Below are 19695 nucleotides of genomic sequence, written 5' to 3'. Positions count from 1 at the left end.
GTTTGTGATCACAATGCAATGCTGTAAAATTCCGAGTGGGGCCCTCGGCTTAAGCTGTGACGACTAGGAACCACCCTGCAGAGGAGTGTAGGGTCCGAGCCCCGGGGATTTAATGCTGATGACAGCCCAGCCTATGTGTCGCCACTTGCTCATCAGATGGACTTTCCTTTGGTCCCTGTTCTCCATGGTGAAGGGCAGCATGTTGGTTGCTCCAACTTCTCCTCCATCCCTGGAGGCAGGGGCTCATCCATCTCAGCTGGAGTCCCTGAGGAAATGCCACACAAAACTCGCAGAAGAAAAAGTGTTCTGACCTTGCTGCTGATTATGTGCCAGGTCCTGGGGCTACCCACCTACTACCCCCAGGCTGCCTTCATCAGAGGCTCCGTGATCCCACTCGAAGAGAGGACCCCCTTCCCCAGTTACAGGCAGAGGAGAAAGGGACTCGGGCGTCATCACCTGGATTCTTTGTATTGGGTGGTGTTGTTGCTGCAGTTTGCCACTGGTGGACATGGAGTCCTGCCTCTCACAATAAAAGGCAAGGACCTGCTACTCACAGGCCATCTCATCAGGGACTGCAAGATGATGCCCCTACAGGGCTGGGACTGATGTCACTCCCCCTTTCCCCCTCTACCCCTCGCTGAGCCTGGCCACCGCCAGTGAACTGTCTTGACATCATGGAAACTGGGCAGCGTCCCCCCACACGTTTCCCTCCCGCCCCCCCTGCGCCCCTGGGAGGACTCTGGCAGTGCCGTGCTGACTACCACGCCGTGCGCCCACCTTTTTTGCCAACCCAACCCCCCACCAATTGCACAGCGCCTAGCAGGGAGGGCTCATTCTGATTGGACCGGCGGTTGACTAGATACAGTACACAGTGAGGTGCGATTGGCTGAACTGAAGATCCCAGGTGTGAGATGGTACCTGGAACATTTGTCATATTCCTAGTTTATTTTCTTCTTTATTTTCTTCTTTTTCTCTCTCTGTTTTTTAAATCTTTTATTTTAATTTTTTCTTTATTTTTCTGATTTCTTTGTTGGATTTATTTATTTGGTTCATGTTTTTCCTGTTTTAATTAAGACCTTTTCTTCTCACTAACTTACCCATTGAGAGCGGCCCGGCTAGGGGTCAGGTTGGCCCTTAATGGAGACCAAAGAGACTTGGTTAGACGACACAAACAGGGCGGGGGGCTGGATGGGAAAGGGGGATTTCATCAAGAGGGTTCTGCCCTACCCTTTAGAAGGGTGTAGGGTAGAATTAGTTTTTCCAGAAATAAGCATTTACATGTAAAAGTTTACTGTTGCCCTTTTTTCTCCCTCTTCCTCTTTTTGTCCTGTCCATATTCTTTCTTTCTCCCATGGAGTGTTGGGGTGGGGATTTGCCCCAAAGTGCCTTCTGGTAGTTGGCAGAGCCCCTAAGGCTTGAGTCCCTTATGGAGAGGAATCAGTAAGGCTCTGCTAGAGCCACATAAAGTGGTTGGAAGAACTAGAATCTCCCTGGGGACAGTCTGCCCTTAATAGAAACTTTCCTCTACCAAAGACACCTTTAAATCCTTTCTGCTGGCACTTGGCTCGTGTGCCTCATCTCTAGTGGGTCTGGTACTGCCCTGTTTCCACAGTGGGTATGGGGGTGGGGGTGGGGGCAGTCTTGACAGTCTGCTGTCCAAGTGGCTCAAAGCCACTGTCCATAGGAGTCAGGCCGGGCATTGAGAGACAGGGGAGAGGAGCCGTTCCAAAGTTTTCCTTGTTTCCTTGTTTTCCTTGAGTTAGCAAGGAGGGGCCCAGGAAGATGACTAGATTTCTCAGTCCTGGGCACAGGATTAGGTTTGGCGTCCTGTCAACCCCGAGTTAGTGGAAGAGGGTATGACCAAAGTCCTTGAAGGGCTGGGAGGGTACTGAATTCCAATTCCAGCTTATTTCTGGTTAAGCTAATACACAGGTGTAGTATGGACTAGATGACTTTTCCCTGCTGTAATGTTTGGTTTTATTTTTTTCTCTAACTTGCATTGATTCCGCTTCGTTTTTGCCGTTTGCCACTTCTGTTTTGGTCTCTGTCTCTCTCTGTGTCTCTTTCTCTCTGTGTCTTTGGAGCTTATGCTAAGACTGCCCCATCTAACCTCCTCCCCCCCTCTCTGTGGGGTGTGTCTCTTTCTCTTTTTTCCCCCTTTTCTTCTCTATACAGAGCTCGCTGCCCAAATCATTCAAGAGGAAGATCTCCGTTGTCTGTAAGTCTAGCCCCGAATCCCTGATAAAGGTCAGAGAATGCCATAAAAATCAGAGTTCTAGAGAAAATAGATTGACTTTCTCTTTCAATGGCATTCTTGGGTCGTCCCCTCCCACCCCATCCTCCCTCCAGCAAATCTGGATCTTCTTGACACATACAGTGTTCTATTTTAAAATCAAAACTTTAGACAATCATTGTCATCTCCACCCCACCCCACCCGGCCCAGTCATACTCCTTTCTTATTTCTAACAAGGTACACTTTGAGATATTTCACACCGTTTCCCATGTAATCCTAGATGTATTAATTCTTCAGATATCTGGACCCTAAGAGCCAGGAGTGGATGTTGAGGGACTCCTTTAAAATGGTGGGGATTCTTACTAGTTTCTGTTTTATTCTAAGAGAATATCTGAGAAGATGAGAGCACCCCACACTTCAGATAGTAACATAACATTTTCCCAGTGAAGAACTAATGTTAGATTGACAAAAGCACAATAGGTCTTTATAACTTAAAAAATCTATCTATAATGGAAAGATTAAAGGATGGCCAGATCATGTTATCGCTTCAGTTACCTGAATTTTAGTAATCATGTAGTTATCTTGTTTCCTGTATTCCTGTGAATTTCTCAGTCTTTTTTCCCCCACTACTTTAGATATTTCTGCTTATCACTAAAATTTTAAACTAGGCACCCCTCCCTTGTTGCCTTCAGAGAGAGGTAGTGTTTATCTGTCAGTAAGTGGCTCCAGTCCTTTTGTTCATTTTGAAGCCATGTTTTCCCCAGTCCCCAAATATGATTTCCTTAAGTTAACCTTTTATTAAAACTCCAGCCGAAGGCTACCTGGTGGGTGTTGTGGTGTGAACCAGCAGAGAGCCTGAGGCTATCTAATTGTTGGGTACTATTTCTTGGGGACAGCAGCTACCAAGGGGGTGCCAGCTGGAAACAGTGACACAGAGGGGGGCCAGCCTGGTCGGAAACGGCGTTGGGGAGCCAGCACTGCCACCACACAGAAGAAACCTTCCATCAGTATCACCACTGAATCACTTAAGGTGAGGTTGGAGGAGCCAGGGAAGGGAGGATGAGGCATGTTAAGGTGGGAGTAGACATGGGCCCAGTGTAACGGGGTGGGGGGTATCTGTGTCCCAGAGCCTCATCCCCGACATCAAACCCCTGGCGGGGCAGGAGGCTGTTGTGGATCTTCATGCTGATGACTCCCGCATCTCCGAGGATGAGACGGAGCGTAATGGGGATGATGGGACCCATGACAAGGGGCTGAAGATATGCCGGACAGTCACTCAGGTAAGACGACTCCTGCACCCCACTGTGAAGGGAAGGGGGCTTTGGAGGCAACTGAGGTGCTAGGGTAGAGTCCTAGAAGGTAACTCCTCCATCGGTGGAGAGGGTTGGGTTAATTGGTGCTTTGACTGTGTGTTGCCTCTCATGTCTAAGTTCATGGGTTAGTGGATGACCAAGTCTGGTCTGCTGCCGATTGTGCAAACAAAAGTTTTATTGAACATAGCCACACTGATTCATTTATCCTTGTCTAGGGCTGCTTTTGCATTACAGTGTCAGAGTTGAAAAGTTGCAATATACCGTACAGCTCACAAATTCTAAAACATGTACTGTCTTTCCCTTCACGGAAAAAGTTTGCTGACCCTTGCCTTAGTGTTTTCTTAGTGGGAAAGTTGGAGTGTTAACAATCCCAGTGTCTGGTGGAAGTGAACTTAATAGTGAAATGCTCACCCCCATCCCCCAGTGGAAGGAGAATGCTAGGTTGAGTTTATTACCCTCTCTCACCAGGGAACCTGAAGCTGAGAGGAATATGCCAGTTTGGTTTTAACAGACCCCTCTTATATGATACCATTACAGGTAGTACCTGCAGAGGGCCAGGAGAATGGGCAGAGGGAAGAAGAGGAAGAAGAGAAAGAACCCGAAGCAGAACCTCCTGTAGCTCCCCAGGTTTCAGTAGAAGTGGCCTTGCCTCCACCTGTGGAGCACGAAGTAAAGAAAGGTGGGTGACACATTATGAGTAAAACATCAGCCCCCTGAATTCCCAGAGCTCTCTCTTTGCTCCTCTTTTAAGGCATTTAAGGTTTTCTTCCTTATATTGTAGTATTTTTATGTATCTGTCTTATTTGCCTTTCATAGGCATTGAGCTGCTTGGGCTAGGTTTGAATCTTCTAAATCTTTGAATCCGAACAATGAGATTAGCCTGAGCACTTTAAAGGTGCTCAGTGCATTTAGATGGAAGAATAACTGGTAGAGAATACAAGAAAGGGAGCTGTGAGAGTCCTGTTGGAGGCAAAAGGGCCAGCATTGCTCTCTACTGAAGGCCTTTTGTGTACTCTCTTTTGATAGTGACTTTAGGAGATACTTTAACCCGACGTTCCATTAGCCAGCAGAAGTCTGGCGTTTCCATTACAATTGATGACCCTGTCCGAACTGCTCAGGTGCCCTCCCCACCCCGGGGCAAGATCAGTAATATTGTCCACATCTCCAATTTGGTAAGTCATTGTTTTCCATTTTCCATCCTTATTTATTTAATGAGTTTGAACTTTGGACTCAAGCTTCCTAGGTTCAATTCCTAGATTGGCCAGTTACTCACTCGCCGACTTTGAAGGAGGTACTTAACCTCTTAGTCTGTTTCCCTCATCTGAAAAAATGGGATAAAAAAAAAAAAGCATCACCTTGTAAGGTTGTTTTGAGGATTTAATACGGTAATATGTGTAAAGCATTAACAGAGGGCCTGGCACATAATGTCTGAGTAAATGTCGCCACTTTTCTTATATTGCTACTCGAGAGTTCCTTGTATCTCTGCCCTCACATACCCCTTAACCCCTTGAACCCTCACCCCAACTCCTGTGACAGCTGCTTGGGAAATCTAAGACTAGTTACATGGATGTTTCCCTGGCCTTCTTCAAGGACCCTGAAACTCCGTTTTCTTTGGCAGGTGCGTCCCTTCACTTTAGGCCAACTGAAGGAATTGTTGGGACGTACAGGAACCTTGGTGGAAGAAGCCTTCTGGATTGACAAGATCAAATCTCACTGCTTTGTAACGGTGAGGACAAGAAGCTGATTCTCTGGGTTTTGGCATATATTTCCTTCTGTGGCCAATGTGGGCAGATTGAAGGGCATCGTGGCAAGTGGGAGGGTTGGAGACATGTTCTGACCCTCCATTCTGCCCTTTCCCTTTCTCCACCAGTACTCTACAGTAGAGGAAGCCGTTGCCACTCGCACAGCTCTGCATGGGGTCAAATGGCCCCAGTCCAATCCCAAATTCCTTTGTGCTGACTATGCTGAGCAAGATGAGGTAAAAAAAAAAAAAAAAAAAAAAAAAAACCTAGGGAAAGGAAAGGGGGAGGGAGGAGAAGGGGAGGCCGTTATCTGCAGATTCCAGCCATGATCCTGGCCAAACCTGAAGTCACTGAAGGAGATTCTGTTCTTCCTTCTTCTCCCTACCTTTTGGTTCCTTTATGAACCAAAGGGCTTCAAAGTCTCTACCCCGGCTACCTCCCTGGGCTACTTCAGTGACAGTGATGTGATCTCCACCCTGACTATCCCTTGTCCCTCCTCTACTCACAGCTGGACTATCACCGGGGCCTCTTGGTGGACCGTCCCTCTGAAACTAAGACAGAGGAGCAGGGCATCCCTCGGCCCCTGCACCCCCCACCCCCGCCCCCAGCCCAGCCACCGCAACACCCCCGGGCAGAACAGCGGGAGCAGGAGCGGGCAGTGCGGGAACAGTGGGCAGAGCGGGAACGGGAAATGGAGCGGCGGGAACGAACTCGATCAGAGCGTGAATGGGATCGGGACAAAGTTCGAGAAGGGCCCCGTTCCCGATCACGGTCCCGTGACCGCCGCCGCAAGGAACGTGCAAAATCTAAAGAAAAGAAGAGTGAGAAGAAAGGTATGTGGGGACACACATACCCACTAGCAGGAGGGAAAGGGACCCAAATGGGATGGGACGTAGGGTCATATGTGTTGAATTTGACTCACTTTCTTCCACCTCAGAGAAAGCCCAGGAAGAACCACCTGCCAAGCTACTAGATGACCTTTTCCGTAAGACCAAGGCAGCCCCCTGCATCTATTGGCTCCCATTGACGGACAGCCAGGTGAGTGCCGCCCTTCCAGCCCTGTTCACAGTGGCCTCGAGGCTTGAGGTCAATGCGAGGGGCAGGTTCGTGTGGGTCTGAGAGTGAGTAGGCTTAGGATAATAAGGGAAGAAACTGAACATCACAGAAAGAGGAAGTTTCAAGAACCAATTGATGAGTATGCCATAGGGAAAGCAAACCCTGGGGGTGGAGATGGGCTCAAAGACACGAACTGAGGTTTGTGTGCCTGGGAAGCTGGCTGTGCCCACCTGGTTACTTGGAGCTTGGTTTAAGTTAACTAAGAAATCTGTGTTTTATAAACTTACCCATTTCTCTGCTTTTTAGTTTCTAGAGTTTTTACTTTTTAAATTTAGTTTCTTAGTGATGGGCCTTTTGGGAATTTTAGGTTTAAGGTACTGAACTAAAGAGAAAAGAGATTTGTGGACATCTAGGGTGAAGGTAGCAAGGGAAATAACCAGAGGCCAGCACCTGTAGTGGGTATAAAAGTTGCCATCTTGGAGGGAGCGGGATGCTCTGAGATAGGCACAGACATGACTAATGAGCTTCCCTGCTTCCTGCTTAGTTACATTTTTTCACTTAGAGGCAGCAGCAAAGCTCATAGTGACCCTGAGCTAGTGCAGGGCTCCAGACACGGGGACAAAGTGGGACTGATCTGTGCAGGGTTAAGATGCCTGCTACTCTCTGTCTCCTGTGTGGCTACAGATTGTTCAGAAGGAGGCAGAGCGAGCTGAACGGGCCAAGGAGCGTGAGAAGCGGCGAAAGGAGCAAGAAGAAGAAGAGCAGAAAGAACGTGAGAAGGAAGCTGAGCGGGAGCGGACCCGACAGCTGGAGCGGGAAAAACGTCGGGAGCACAGCCGGGAGAGGGACAGGGAGAGAGAGAGGGAAAGGGAGCGGGACAGGGGCGATCGAGATCGGGATAGAGAGAGAGACAGGGAACGAGGCCGAGAGAGGGATCGGCGAGACACCAAGCGCCACAGCAGGAGCCGGAGTCGGAGCACACCTGTGCGGGACCGGGGTGGGCGCCGCTAGCTGTGAGAACACTAGCGAGAGCTGCAGGCATCCGCCACCCAGTCCCAAGGGGGTAAAGTCCATGGAGGGATAGGTACAATCTCCACCACCCTGGAACCAAGGATCTTTCACACCAATTGCCCAGTGCTGAATATGGCTGCCACCTGTCTCCACATACCAAATGGAGCAGTGGTCATCTGCCACTCCCTAGCCCTATAATCTATCTCTTGGAACTTAGCCTCTCCTCCCTCTCATTTCTTATTGTTAAGTCTGTGAGAGGGGAGAGAAGAGCTAGGCGAGGGGCAGAGGTGGTTGGCCCAGAGGTGGGGAACAGCCAAGTGTCCCAAACCTCTTACAGTTTTCCTCCAGATCTTGTTCACCACCCCCCTTGGGTACTCACAGCCTCTTGGGAACAGCTGGGGCCAGGACTGGGTCACCTATGAGCTGAATCAGCATCTCCTCCTGAGTCCCCAGGCCCTGGCAGTTCCCAGTCTCTTCTGTCCTGCAGCCCCTGCCTCAAACCCACTGGTTCCACTTTATATCCACCTTTTCCTTTTGTTCAATTTTTATTTTTATTTTTTTTATTATTAAATGATGTGGTCTATGGAAAATAAAAAAAAAAAATCTGACTTAGTTTTAACTAACGTGTGAATGGCTTTCCTTGGGCAGGGTCTGGGTGAGGCCCAAATGAATTGAAGAGGATGCCTGCAGCAGGTGGCCCACCTGGAGCAGGGACTTCCCACCGCCCTCCATCCTTGCCTAGGCTCTTACCAGGCCAAGGCTGTGGGTCTTCTTCGCTGTGCGGTGAGAGGAAGACCCTCAGAGAGGTGGCAGTGCAGCGTCCTGGCTGTCCGTGGTGGTACCCAACAAGGCTAGGAGGGCAAAGCTGTTTCCTTGTTCCTAGTCTGCGCTAGGTCACTATATTTGGTCACCTGCCCGCCTCCGAGGTGCTTCCCAGAGCTGCCACCAGGGGGCGGCAGTGCATCGCCCAGTAGATGCTCGAAAAACGAGCTGCCCAAAAAGGCTCCACTCCCCACCTCGGTCCCCTCCTGCCGGTGTCGCGCCTCCTTTCTTGGACTGACCCCCAGCCGGCGGACTCTGGGCCGTTCTGCCGACCTCAAGCGCACCCTATTCGGCCTGCTACCGTGCCCTGCACGGACTCCCACAATGCCGCCGCCTTGAAACTGAGGTCGACACCAGCCCCCAAAGCTGGTCTGGGCGCGGAGACCCGGCCTCTCCGCTTTGGGATCCTAAATCCCCGCCTTACGGCGCACTGGCCCTTAGCCCCGCTGCGGGGAACGTGCGGGCCGTTTCGCGCGCTCCTATGCACCCTCCCCGCCAGCTGTTCGGAAAAGGCCAAGCGCCCTGGCCTGGGCGTCCTCTCGCCGGACTGCCCCGCCGGGCGTTGCGGGCCGGGCCCACCCCGGGAGGGGCGCCGCATCTGTGTGCGCCGGGCAGCCGGGGAGCGCCGAGGGGGCGGGCTCGAGGCGCCGCCCCCGCCCCCGCCGTGGGGGCCCGGTCTGGCCGGGGAGGGTCGGAGGCTGGGCTCTCCTCTCCCGCGCGGCGCGGAGCCGCCTCGCTCCTCCGCAGGCGGAGCCTCCTTCCCCCGCCCCCTCCGTCTCGCTCCCTTGTTCTCGCCGGGGCCGCTCAGACCTGCAGCGGAGCCGCGGCGCCGGCTCCGATCGGCTCGGGGCTGCACCCCCGGGACCCGGCGTCTGGGGCGGGCGGGGGCGCTCCGCGCCAGGCTGGGCCCCTCGGCACTGCCAGGTAAGAGCTAATGCCCGGAGGAGCCCGGGGTCGGGAACCCGCGAAGGGGCAGCGGGGGCCCACAGCCTGAGGGTGTCTTCAGAGCGGTGCGCTCCGCGGCTGGGAGCCCACTGCTGAGTCCCTTCTCCCGCGCTCTTTGCCGTCTTCCTTCGCACCTTTCTCCCTCTTTTCCCCATCTTCCTCTCCCTCGATTTCTCTTCATCCTTCTCTCTGCCTGTTTCCTTTCTCTGCCCCTTCCTTCCTTCTGTCTCTCCATCCCTTCTTTCGCCCCTCTTGCCCTGTCTTTTTCCATCTCCTCTCTCTTCGCCTTTTTCTTCCTCTGCCTTTCTTTCCTTTCTCCTTTCCCTCTCCCGCTCTCCTTTCCCCTCCTTGTTCCCTCCCACTCCTCTCTTCTTCCCCTCCCGCTATCCTGTTTCCCATTCCCCTGTCCCCCTTCCTTCTGTTCTCCCTCATCCTGCCTCCCTCTCTGGACCCCGGCTTCCCTCAGCTTCCCTCTTCCCTCAGGAGGGAAAGACTGTCAGGTGTGTGCCTGCTCTGGGGGAGGAGGAGGGGCGGCAGCGGCTGCCACCCGAAGGGTCCCCCCCCAGGAGAAAGGGAGGAGAGAGCAGTGGGAAGAGCCCTCTCTAGCTCCCTTCCTGCAGCCTCTCTCGACCTCAGCCCCTCTTGGCTGCTCCCTCCCCCAGAATGAAGTTCCCAGGGCCTGGTCTGACTCCTGCAGGCAGCCGAGGGCTGCCCCTACCTGCCTGACACACACTGGAAGACTCTCTTGCCCCTGGTGACCCATTACCAAGCCCGGTGGTACCTATGACTCTGCCTTTCAGGCGCCCAGGCTGCCTCCTTTGATCTCTTTCGTTCTGCCTCTTCCTGCCATTCTGTCTCTCTCGCATCCAGACTTCTCTGTCTGTTCCGGACAGTCCCTGAGCCTTGCTCTCACCCTCAATCACGCTGTGCTTCTGGGCCTGCCTCTGCCTCCCGCCCCCTACCTCCAGCCTCCTTGCCCTGCCCCCCAACTCTGTCCCCTCCTCCAGCTCTGGCCCTCACTGTCTCCTTCAAGGACTGCAGCCGGCAAGTGGGCCAGGGGTAGGGTCTGGAGAGATGGGCATCCCCCTGGGAGAGAGGCTCTTTCACAGGCTCTTTATCCTGCCTTAGGCTGCACTCCTTGTCACCTTAAGGCCACACCTCCATTAATTCCAACCCCTTAATTTTAAGCCCTTTCCCTGGTAGCCCCACCTCCTCCAGCCCCCTGGCTGCAAGTCCAGCCTGGGAGGACAGGGCTCAAATTTGGGGTTCCAAGCCCCTCCCAGCATGCCCTCTCCTGTTTTCTTCCCCAGCCTCCATCTCCAGCATCCCTGCTCAGAGTTGACTGACTGAAGATTTATCAGCTTGGAGGGCTGGAGGTGAATACAGTCAGAGCCTGGGTGGAGGGAAAGATAGAACTGTCTGCTTGCTGTCTTAGTCTGCGTTCTGGTCAGTGGGGTGTCTGGTTCCTTGGAAGTCTGGTCTTCAGCATCTAAATTGGAGGAGTAGGATGGGAAGGGTGGTTTGTAAGGGTTTCCTTGAACCTGAGCAGCTACCTGTCCTGCAGGTGCGGATCCATGGGGTAGCCCCAACGCATTGGCCCCTCCATCCCAGCCAGCTCATGGGCCACCTGGCCAGGCCCAGCCTCAGCTCCCAGGGCCGGTGAACAGAGCCCTGGCCAAGCCCAAACATGTGGGGCCTGGTGAGGCTCCTGGTAGCCTGGCTGGGTGGTTGGGGCTGCATGGGGCGCCTGGCAGCCCCAGCCTGGGCCTGGGCAGGGTCCCGGGGGGGGGCCAGGGCCTGGACTGCTGCGGACCCGAAGGAGCTGGGTCTGGAACCAGTTCTTTGTCATTGAGGAATATGCCGGTCCAGAGCCTGTCCTCATTGGCAAGGTAAGGATCAACCCTTCCCATGTGTATTCTGACTCTTCAGACTCATAGGCCCTGCCCTGCAAAGTCATCACATTTGCAGTGGCCTTGGGCTCCCAGGACTCCCAACACTCCACCCAAACCTAGACTCTAAGCCTCCTACTCTTAGAGCAGTCTGCCAGTTTTCCCTGACCCCTACAGCTGCACTCAGATGTGGACCAGGGCGAAGGGCGCACCAAGTACCTGCTGACCGGGGAAGGGGCAGGCACCGTCTTTGTGATTGACGAGGCCACTGGAAACATCCATGTCACCAAGAGCCTGGACCGGGAGGAGAAGGCACAGTATGTGCTACTTGCCCAGGCCGTGGACCGAGTGTCCAACCGGCCCCTGGAGCCCCCATCAGAGTTCATCATCAAGGTGCAAGACATCAATGACAACCCACCTGTCTTTCCCCTCGGACCTTACCATGCCACAGTGCCCGAGATGTCCAACGTCGGTGAGTGCCCAGCTCTGAACTTCCCAGTTCCCTCCTCCCAGAGTGACCCTACTTCTTCCCCTATTCCTACTGCACCAGAGCCTTGGCTTCTGCCTCCCTTGTATGTGGGCCCTAGCCCTGCTGAGTGGGGTGCTGGGATCCCCCACAGGGACGTCAGTGATCCAGGTGACCGCTTACGACGCCGATGACCCCAGCTATGGAAACAGTGCCAAGCTGGTGTACACTGTGCTGGATGGACTCCCTTTCTTTTCTGTGGACCCCCAGACTGGTGAGGACAGATCTGGAGGGCCCGGTGGGGCAGCTATAAGCACAGATACCCCCTGAACCAGCATCTCTCCCCAGGAGTGGTGCGCACCGCCATCCCCAACATGGACCGGGAGACGCAGGAGGAGTTCTTGGTGGTGATCCAGGCCAAGGACATGGGCGGCCACATGGGGGGGCTGTCGGGCAGCACTACGGTGACAGTCACCCTCAGCGATGTCAACGACAACCCTCCCAAGTTCCCTCAGAGTAAGGGGCCAGTGCTGCCACCTGAGCTGTCCTTTGACCATCTGCCCTGATGGCCACTGGGGAAGCCTTCCCACCCCATCCCCACCCCAGCCAGGTCCTGGGAGAGGGATATGCTGGGCGTGGAGACGAGGGCTGAGGACCTCTCTAAGAATGGGTCTCCCCTCCATTCACCCCCAAGGCCTATACCAGTTCTCTGTGGTGGAGACAGCTGGGCCAGGCACCCTGGTGGGCCGACTGCAGGCCCAGGACCCAGACCTGGGGGACAACGCCCTCATGGCATACAGCATCCTGGATGGGGAGGGGTCCGAGGCCTTCAGCATCAGCACAGACTCCCAGGGTCGAGATGGGCTCCTCACCATCCGCAAGGTTAGACCCCATGGACCTGCTTATGTCTGCCTCCTGCCCCACCCAGTGGGCACATTTCCAACTGCTCTCCTAGAACAGACTCAGGCCCCCTATGTTGGAGCTTAGAGATCATGGTCATCTCCTCATCTTTCAGATGAGGGCCTGAGGCCCAGAAAGTGAAGTGACTGGCTCAAGGTCACACAGCAAGTCTGTGAGAGCTGGGGGCAGACCCACAGTTGCCGACTAAGTAATCTCTCACCCCCACCCTGACCATCGAGGCCACTGGTCCTCCCATGTCCACCTGTCCTCATAGGAGGACTGAGCCCTGCGCACTCGCCTTCCAGGGGCCTGGGGTCTGCATGGTTTCCACATGCCCTCACCCACTCTCCATCTCCCCTCACCACAGCCCCTAGACTTTGAGACCCGGCGCTTCTACTCCTTCCGTGTAGAGGCCACCAACACACTCATTGACCCGGCCTACCTGCGGCGAGGGCCCTTCAAGGACGTGGCCTCAGTGCGCGTGACTGTGCAGGATGCCCCGGAGCCACCCGCCTTCTCCCAGACGGCCTACCACCTGGCAGTGCCCGAGAACAAGGCTCCCGGGACCCTGGTGGGCCGGGTCTCAGCCTCTGACCTGGACTCCCCGGCCAGCCCAATCAGGTGAGCTGGGGGTGGGGTGGAGTGGGATGGGGACCCCTTAACTGCAAGTCCCTCTCACCTCCCTCCAGGCAGAGGTCCCCTCCCGGGGTGCCAGGAGGGAGGGAGACTTGCTGGTGTGCAGGCCTGGGGGTAGGTGAGGGTTTGGTTAAAGGGCCCTGGCTACCCAGCCCCCCACCCCTCTGGATGGGTAATAGCGGCACCTCCCAGTGGTAATGCGAGCAGATGTGATTTTATTTGATAGATATGATAGCTATCACGACTGATTACGCTCTAAGCGCTACACATTTTACCCCTTTGAAGTTTAATTTTCACAGCAGCCCAATGAGATAGTTGTTATCATTGCCAGTTGTTTCAGAGGTGAGGCCATGAGAGGCTAACTGGCCCAAGGTCACACAGTTAGTAAGTGGCAGAACTGGGATTCAAACCCAGATTTGTCTGCCTGGGGCAGCTACTCTTTCCACCTCGCCAGCCCAGCATCCCTGCCACAGCTCTGAGAGGGAGGCACTGGTGTCATTCCTGTTTTGCAGCTGAGTGAGTAAACAGGTTAAACGATTTGCCCAAGGTCACAGAGCTGGTCAGAGGCCGAGCAGGGTCTGGCACACAGGGCGCTGGGGCCCTGGCACAGAGCACAGCAGTTGGAAAGACAGGCCGCGTTGATCCCTCTTCTACTTTGTTCTGTGTCTCTGCTCCCACCCCCATGGAAACCCATCCCTCAGCATCTTAGGACAGGTGTTTAATACTCGTGACCTCCCAGGGATATTTCCATTTTAAGGGGATCCCACCCAAAGTGTGATTCTGGGTGCTTGGTGCAGGTTCTGCTCCGGCCTCTGCCTGGGTGAGCTGTGAGGCCCAGTGAGGTGACGGGACGGAGGGAGGGAAGAGGTACCATCAAGCTCTGGTCCAGCTCCCGGATCAGCCCCCATCCCGGGGTCTCTTCCCCAGGTACTCCATCCTCCCCCACTCGGATCCCGAGCGTTGCTTCTCCATTGAGCCAGAAGACGGCACCATCCGCACTGTGGTGCCCCTAGACCGTGAGGCTCACGTCTGGCACAACCTCACAGTGCTGGCCACGGAGCTCGGTGAGGCCTGAGAGGAGGCAGCTGCCTCCTGGCGAGAGGGGTGGGGAGGGTGGGCAGTGGGTTCGGAATGGGATCCTCACCACCAGGCTGGCCTCCTGGTCTCCTGGGGTGGGCTGGGCAGAGCACAGTGGGTCTGCCTGAGCCTTCCCCTGACCCTAAATTGACTCACCTCTGACCTGACTTGCCCAAACCTGGAAGCCAGCCAAATCCTGAATAGCCCCAACCCCTGAAGAACCCCAGTCTGTGCCCTGGCAGACTGTCCTGCTCACTCTGCTGCTTCAGGCCGGGACCTGGGGGCCCAGGGAGGACTGGGCACCTCCTCTGGAGGCTGAGTGAGAGGATACCCCCTAAGCTGTGGGAAGGCTCCAACACCCCACTCCTGGAGAAGCCCTGCTGGGGAGCCCCAAGGTAGGGGAGAGGGATCGGCTCCATGTGCTGGCTTTCTCCTACCTGTCAGTTATTTGCAAGATGGTGCAGCTGCCTCTGAGTCCGGGGCAGGGGTGAGGAGCCAGGATGGGGCACTGAACAGCCCCCTCTGTCTGATCAGCAGGCAGCACCCACCTTTGGGGGCAGGAGACCTCCCTCCCCACTAGGAACCATTCCTCATCACCCCAGCTCAGGCCCCCCGGGGAAGCCTGTGGGTCTCCCACACTCTGCTTATATGTCTGTGTCCTGTACATGAAGTTGCCATTGTGTGTGGCTGTGTGTAGACCATGAAGAGCTGTGTGTATATGGGTATGTCCAGTTAAAGTGTGTGTTCCCATAGGTATATACTTATGTATAGGCATAATTCCATATGTATGAAAATATATATATCCATACAACATATATATTTGTGAGTGTATGTCTATACCTGGATATGTGTGTGTGTGCATAGCTGAGTGTTCATATGTCAAGTTATATGTATATTATTTGTACATATATGCAATTGGATGTATATTAGTGGTGTGTATAGGTAGTTGCTTGTTTTGTGTATGTGGGTGTTTGTGGACAGATAATAATTTATTGATTATTTATAATGTATCAGGCACTGTTTTATGAACCAAATGTAGATAATTCATTTAATCATCACCACAACTTTATGTAGATACTATTATTTCCCCAATTTAAAATGAGGAAACTTGGACAAAGAGAAGTTAAGTGACTTTCCAAGGTCACACAGAGATTAAGTGGCGGAGCTTTCTTAATCTCTGCTTTCACCTACTCCACACTACCTCTCATATGTGTTTAATTATATGTGTGTAGGTTTATGTTTGTGTACCTGCAACTGAGTGTTGTATGGCAGTGCATGTGTCTTTAGTTTTATGTGTGTCCGTGTGAATGTCCCTGTGTGTAGATGTGTATGTGTGCATGTGTGTAGATAGATGTGGTGTGTGTTATCTGTGGCTGCTGATGTATACGTAGCTCTGTGTGTGTGTGTTTCTTATTGTCTTCTCACCCTCCTGCCAAATCCTGCTCCTCCCTCCACCCTGATATTGACTAGATGGCCCTGGGCCCTTCCTTCAGTGAAGGAGTAGACCCCATGCCCGCCCCGTCTCTGTGCCATCCTAAGACCCCTTAGACCAGACCATCCACTCAGCCTCCCCTGCCCAGGGAAAAGACTAAAGGAAATGGAAGGCTTAGCCTTGGAGTGGTGAGCACCAGCGTGTGCAGGGATACACATTTTCCCTTTCTCTTGGATGGTACTGGCAGTGAGGAGCAAAGTAGGGTAATGGTGAGGAGCCACCTGATGGAGGGATGGGTCAAGAGGGGGCCTGCATGTCTGACTGTGGTGCCCAGGCTGGCCTGGGCTCTGCACCCTCGAGACCACGCAGCTCCTCCCTCCTCAAGGTCAACTCGAAGCTATACTCATTCTGACCACAGCCTCCCAGCTCTCTGATGGGGCGTGTGTGTGCATGCATGTGTGTGTGTCCGTCCCACTGGTGCTGTGCATGGTCTTTGTGCATGAAAATGCCTTCTCTGGACCCTGGGTGTGTGTTGGGTGACACTGCATCTACTGTATATTGAACATCCACTTCATGTATGTTGCGTTTGTTTTAAACACTGATTGTACGTTGGGTATATGGTACAAATGTGTTTGTATATTTCATGGCTGTTTATGTACAACCTGTATGCACCCTCTGTTTACCTTTCATTGATGCTGCATGTGCCCTGTATTTGGTCTGTTGCATATGTAAACTATGGGGTTTGCATTCCTGTTGGATGTATATTGTGTACTGCACATGCCGTGGGCACTACATGAATATTGTATGTACCTGGTATTGTTCCATTCGTTTCACAACTTGTATGCTACTTGTATACTGCATGCATATTCCATGTGTTGCACTTGGACACTATGTGCTGTGTGTGGCATCCATGCCTGTTCACCATGTTTATTGCATATAAACTGTGTTGTGTGGGGGGTGCATGTTTGGGGTGTATATGTTCATGTTCTGGCTTCAGACAGCTCTGCCCAGGCCTCCCGGGTGCAAGTGGCTGTCCAGACCCTGGATGAGAATGACAATGCCCCCCAGCTGGCTGAGCCCTATGACACCTTTATATGTGACTCTGCAGCCCCTGGCCAGGTGAGTAGCTGAGGCAGAGGGGTTGGGGCCTCAAGGTCCACAGCTGCCCACTCCCTATAAGCCCCCTCTTCTTTCTGCCAGCTGATTCAGGTCATCCGGGCCCTGGACAGAGACGAGGTCGGCAACAGCAGCCATGTCTCTATTCAAGGCCCTCTGGGCCCTGAGGCAAACTTCACAATCCGGGACAACCGAGGTGGGTGGCCTGGGTGCAACCACACCCATGCCCGCCTCCTCCTCCTCCACCACCCCCAGCCCAACTGCCTGGCCCCTGCCCCTCCTGTCTGTGCCCTCCACCTAACAGAAGGTAGGTGTGGATTTGCACTATTTTACTACTGACCTTTCAAGAGCAGCCATCGCTGGCCCTGCCCATGGGAAGCTGGCTCCATGGGCTGGACTGACCGTAACAGGAAGGGGTTCCAGGAGGTGCTCCAACACCTTCCCTTTCTTACAGATGGCTCTGCCAGCCTGCTGCTGCCTGCCCGCCCTGCTCCGCCTCGCCAGGCCCCCTACCTAGTTCCCATAGAACTGTGGGACTGGGGTCAGCCGGCACTGAGCAGCACTGCCACGGTGACAGTCAGTGTGTGCCGCTGCCGGCCCGACGGCTCTGTGGCATCCTGCCGGCCTGAGGCTCAGCTCTCACCCGCTGGGCTCAGCACCGGGGCCCTGCTTGCCATCGTCACCTGTGTGGTCACCCTGCTTGGTAAGTCAGGCCAAGTGCCACATAGATGTGAGGTCCAGGCCTCCAAAGAGTGTGAAAGCAACCAGGTCCCTGGACATGGGGAAATCCACCCGAGGGCTTGAAGGAATCCTCATGCCTGGATTTCCCTGCCATCTGATGTGTACAAGAGAAAAGCTCTGGCCTCATTTCCCTTTCCTGCCAACCTGTAATGACAGTAACAAGCCATAAAAGTTGTTTATTGAGCCCCTAATCTCTGCCAAGTACTGCTCTGGGCACATCACTATGGAATTTCATTTTGTCCTTTCAGTAACCCTATGAGGTAAATATGTTTTTCCGTTTCCCACACAACTAAACCAAGGGTCAAAAAGGTTCAGAGACATTAAGCAACTCCACGGGGTCACAGATCTAGTCAGTGGTAAAGTCAGGATTGAAACAGAGGTTTGCCAGACGTCAGACCTATATCCTGTATCCCCTAAACGGCCTCCCCTCAGTATGGAAACAGGTCGCCCTGTTTCCGCGGAGCCTGCCAGTTCAGCAGGACACGCGTCTCTCGCCCCAGCCCTGGTGGTGCTTTTTGTGGCCCTGCGGCGACAGAAGCAGGAAGCACTGATGGTGCTGGAGGAGGAGGACGTCCGTGAGAACATCATCACCTACGACGACGAGGGCGGCGGCGAGGAGGACACCGAGGCCTTCGACATCACGGCCCTGCAGAACCCCGACGGGGCGGCCCCGCCGGTCCCCGGCCCGCCCGCGCGCCGCGACGTGCTGCCCCGGGCCCGGGCGCCGCGCCAGCCCAGGCCACCGGGCCCCGCCGACGTGGCTCAGCTGCTGGCGCTGCGGCTCCGCGAGGCGGACGAGGACCCCAGTGTGCCTCCCTACGACTCGGTGCAGGTGTACGGCTACGAGGGCCGCGGCTCGTCCTGCGGCTCCCTCAGCTCCCTGGGCTCCGGCAGCGAGGCCGGCGGCACCCCCGGCCCCGCTGAGCCGCTGGACGACTGGGGTCCGCTCTTCCACACTCTGGCGGAGCTGTATGGGGCCAAGGAGCCCCCGGCCCCCTGAGAGCCGGCCCTGGCCCTGGCCCTGCCCGCCACGGTGGGGCAGCCCGCACAGGCCCTCTGAGTGAGCCCCACAGCGTCCAGGCAGGCGGCAGCAGCCCAGGGACCCCCAGGCCTCCACCCAGACCTTTCTCCCTCTTCCCCAGACAACCTTGCTCTTACCTCCTTCTCCTGAGTCGGTCTGTATGTCTCTCTCCGAGACTCTGTCTCTGGGTGTGTCTTGGCTTCTCTCTGGCCCTGTCTGTGACACACTCTCCCCGCCAATGGCCCCTCTCTGTCTGGGTCTCGATTTTGTGGCTCTGGTCTGAGCCTCTCTGTTCTTTCACTGTGATTTCTCTTTCTCCATGGCTGTTTTTGTCTCTCTCATACACCCTCTCTCTGTCTCCCTTGCCCACACACGTGCTCTGTGTCTGTCTCCTGCCCACATATCCCCTCCTTCTTCTGGGTCCCTATGACTGGCTTTTTGAATTTTTTTTTTTTCCGTTGTCCATCCCAAAAGCAAGAGAACCTTCCAGCCAGTGCTGCCCACCCTGCTGCAGGAGATGCTCTGCCCCAGGTCAGTGCCCCTTCACTGTGTGAGGCACTTGGGGGGTAGGGGTGGGGGTGGGACCGAAGCCCCTCTTTCTAATCCGGCTCTCCTGTCCTTACAGACCTGCCCGCATGGTTCCATCCATCACTCATGGCCTCATCCTGGCTCCACTGGCCTCCAGCAGCAGAGAGAGGGAGCCGGCCCCACCTCCCAGGGCGAGAGCTCCAGCCCCCCACGTGGCCGCCTCCCTGGAGCTCTGCCCAGCTGTCAGCCTGCCTTGGGCATCCCACCTTTGGGCATTGTCTTGTGTGCTTCCCAGGCCCCCAGGGGAAGGGAAAGGGAGGAAAAAGGGAGAGGGGGAAAGAGGGAGGAAGGAGAAAGAGGGAGGAAGGGGAGGGGCCTCCATCTCTAATTTCATAATAAACAAACACTTTATTTTGTAAAACTGGAGTCCTGCTTCTGTTTCTGCTCTTAGGTTTCTATACAGACCTTCATTGTGCCAAAGAAACAGGAGGAGAGGCCTGTCCTTATTCCCCTCCTGGCTTATTCTCCTTTCTCCTTCAGGGCAAATCCACTTCCAATGCCCCTAGATAGAAGGTGGTTTGGATTCATTCTAAAAGGGGGGGTGGGGGGGGTAAGGAGATAATGGCTCTGCCCCCACCCCCACCAACTCCCTGGGTTCCCTGTTGAGATCAAATTGTCCAAGGAAATTAAGGTGTGGGGATTTGCCAGAGAAGGTGAGAAGGAGAAATAGAGGGTGGGAGCTACTAAGAAGAGAGAAGGGAAGAATA

General features: G+C 54.6%; 2 protein-coding genes across 2 annotated transcripts in view; both read left to right on the top strand.

Moving 5' to 3' along the window:
- The window catches only part of ACIN1 (apoptotic chromatin condensation inducer 1), a 29737-nt gene extending 21763 nt beyond the window's left edge, over positions 1–7974 (top strand). The window contains 10 exon segments of the mRNA XM_037834544.1: positions 2176–2218; positions 3130–3263; positions 3361–3513; positions 4084–4225; positions 4573–4718; positions 5165–5272; positions 5417–5524; positions 5797–6121; positions 6226–6326; positions 7029–7974. Of these exon segments, the coding sequence (XP_037690472.1) occupies positions 2176–2218; positions 3130–3263; positions 3361–3513; positions 4084–4225; positions 4573–4718; positions 5165–5272; positions 5417–5524; positions 5797–6121; positions 6226–6326; positions 7029–7355 (1587 nt within the window). The 3' untranslated portion in view covers positions 7356–7974.
- Positions 7975–8854: 880 nt separating this feature from the next.
- On the top strand, positions 8855–19118 carry CDH24 (cadherin 24). Its single transcript, XM_037834543.1, is given in 15 exon segments — positions 8855–9101; positions 10433–10498; positions 10687–10914; positions 10916–11011; positions 11189–11483; positions 11632–11751; positions 11826–11993; positions 12172–12359; positions 12745–12998; positions 13941–14077; positions 16520–16641; positions 16723–16834; positions 17093–17341; positions 17880–18931; positions 19026–19118. Coding segments are annotated over 12 exon segments (2346 nt in total). The 5' UTR covers positions 8855–9101; positions 10433–10498; positions 10687–10809; the 3' UTR covers positions 18380–18931; positions 19026–19118.
- Positions 19119–19695: the final 577 nt, after the last annotated feature.

Source organism: Choloepus didactylus, chromosome 4 (assembly GCF_015220235.1).
Source record: "Choloepus didactylus isolate mChoDid1 chromosome 4, mChoDid1.pri, whole genome shotgun sequence".
In the NCBI taxonomy this organism is placed as follows: Eukaryota; Metazoa; Chordata; class Mammalia; order Pilosa; family Megalonychidae; genus Choloepus; species Choloepus didactylus.
This window is presented reverse-complemented; position numbering and strand designations above follow the sequence as displayed.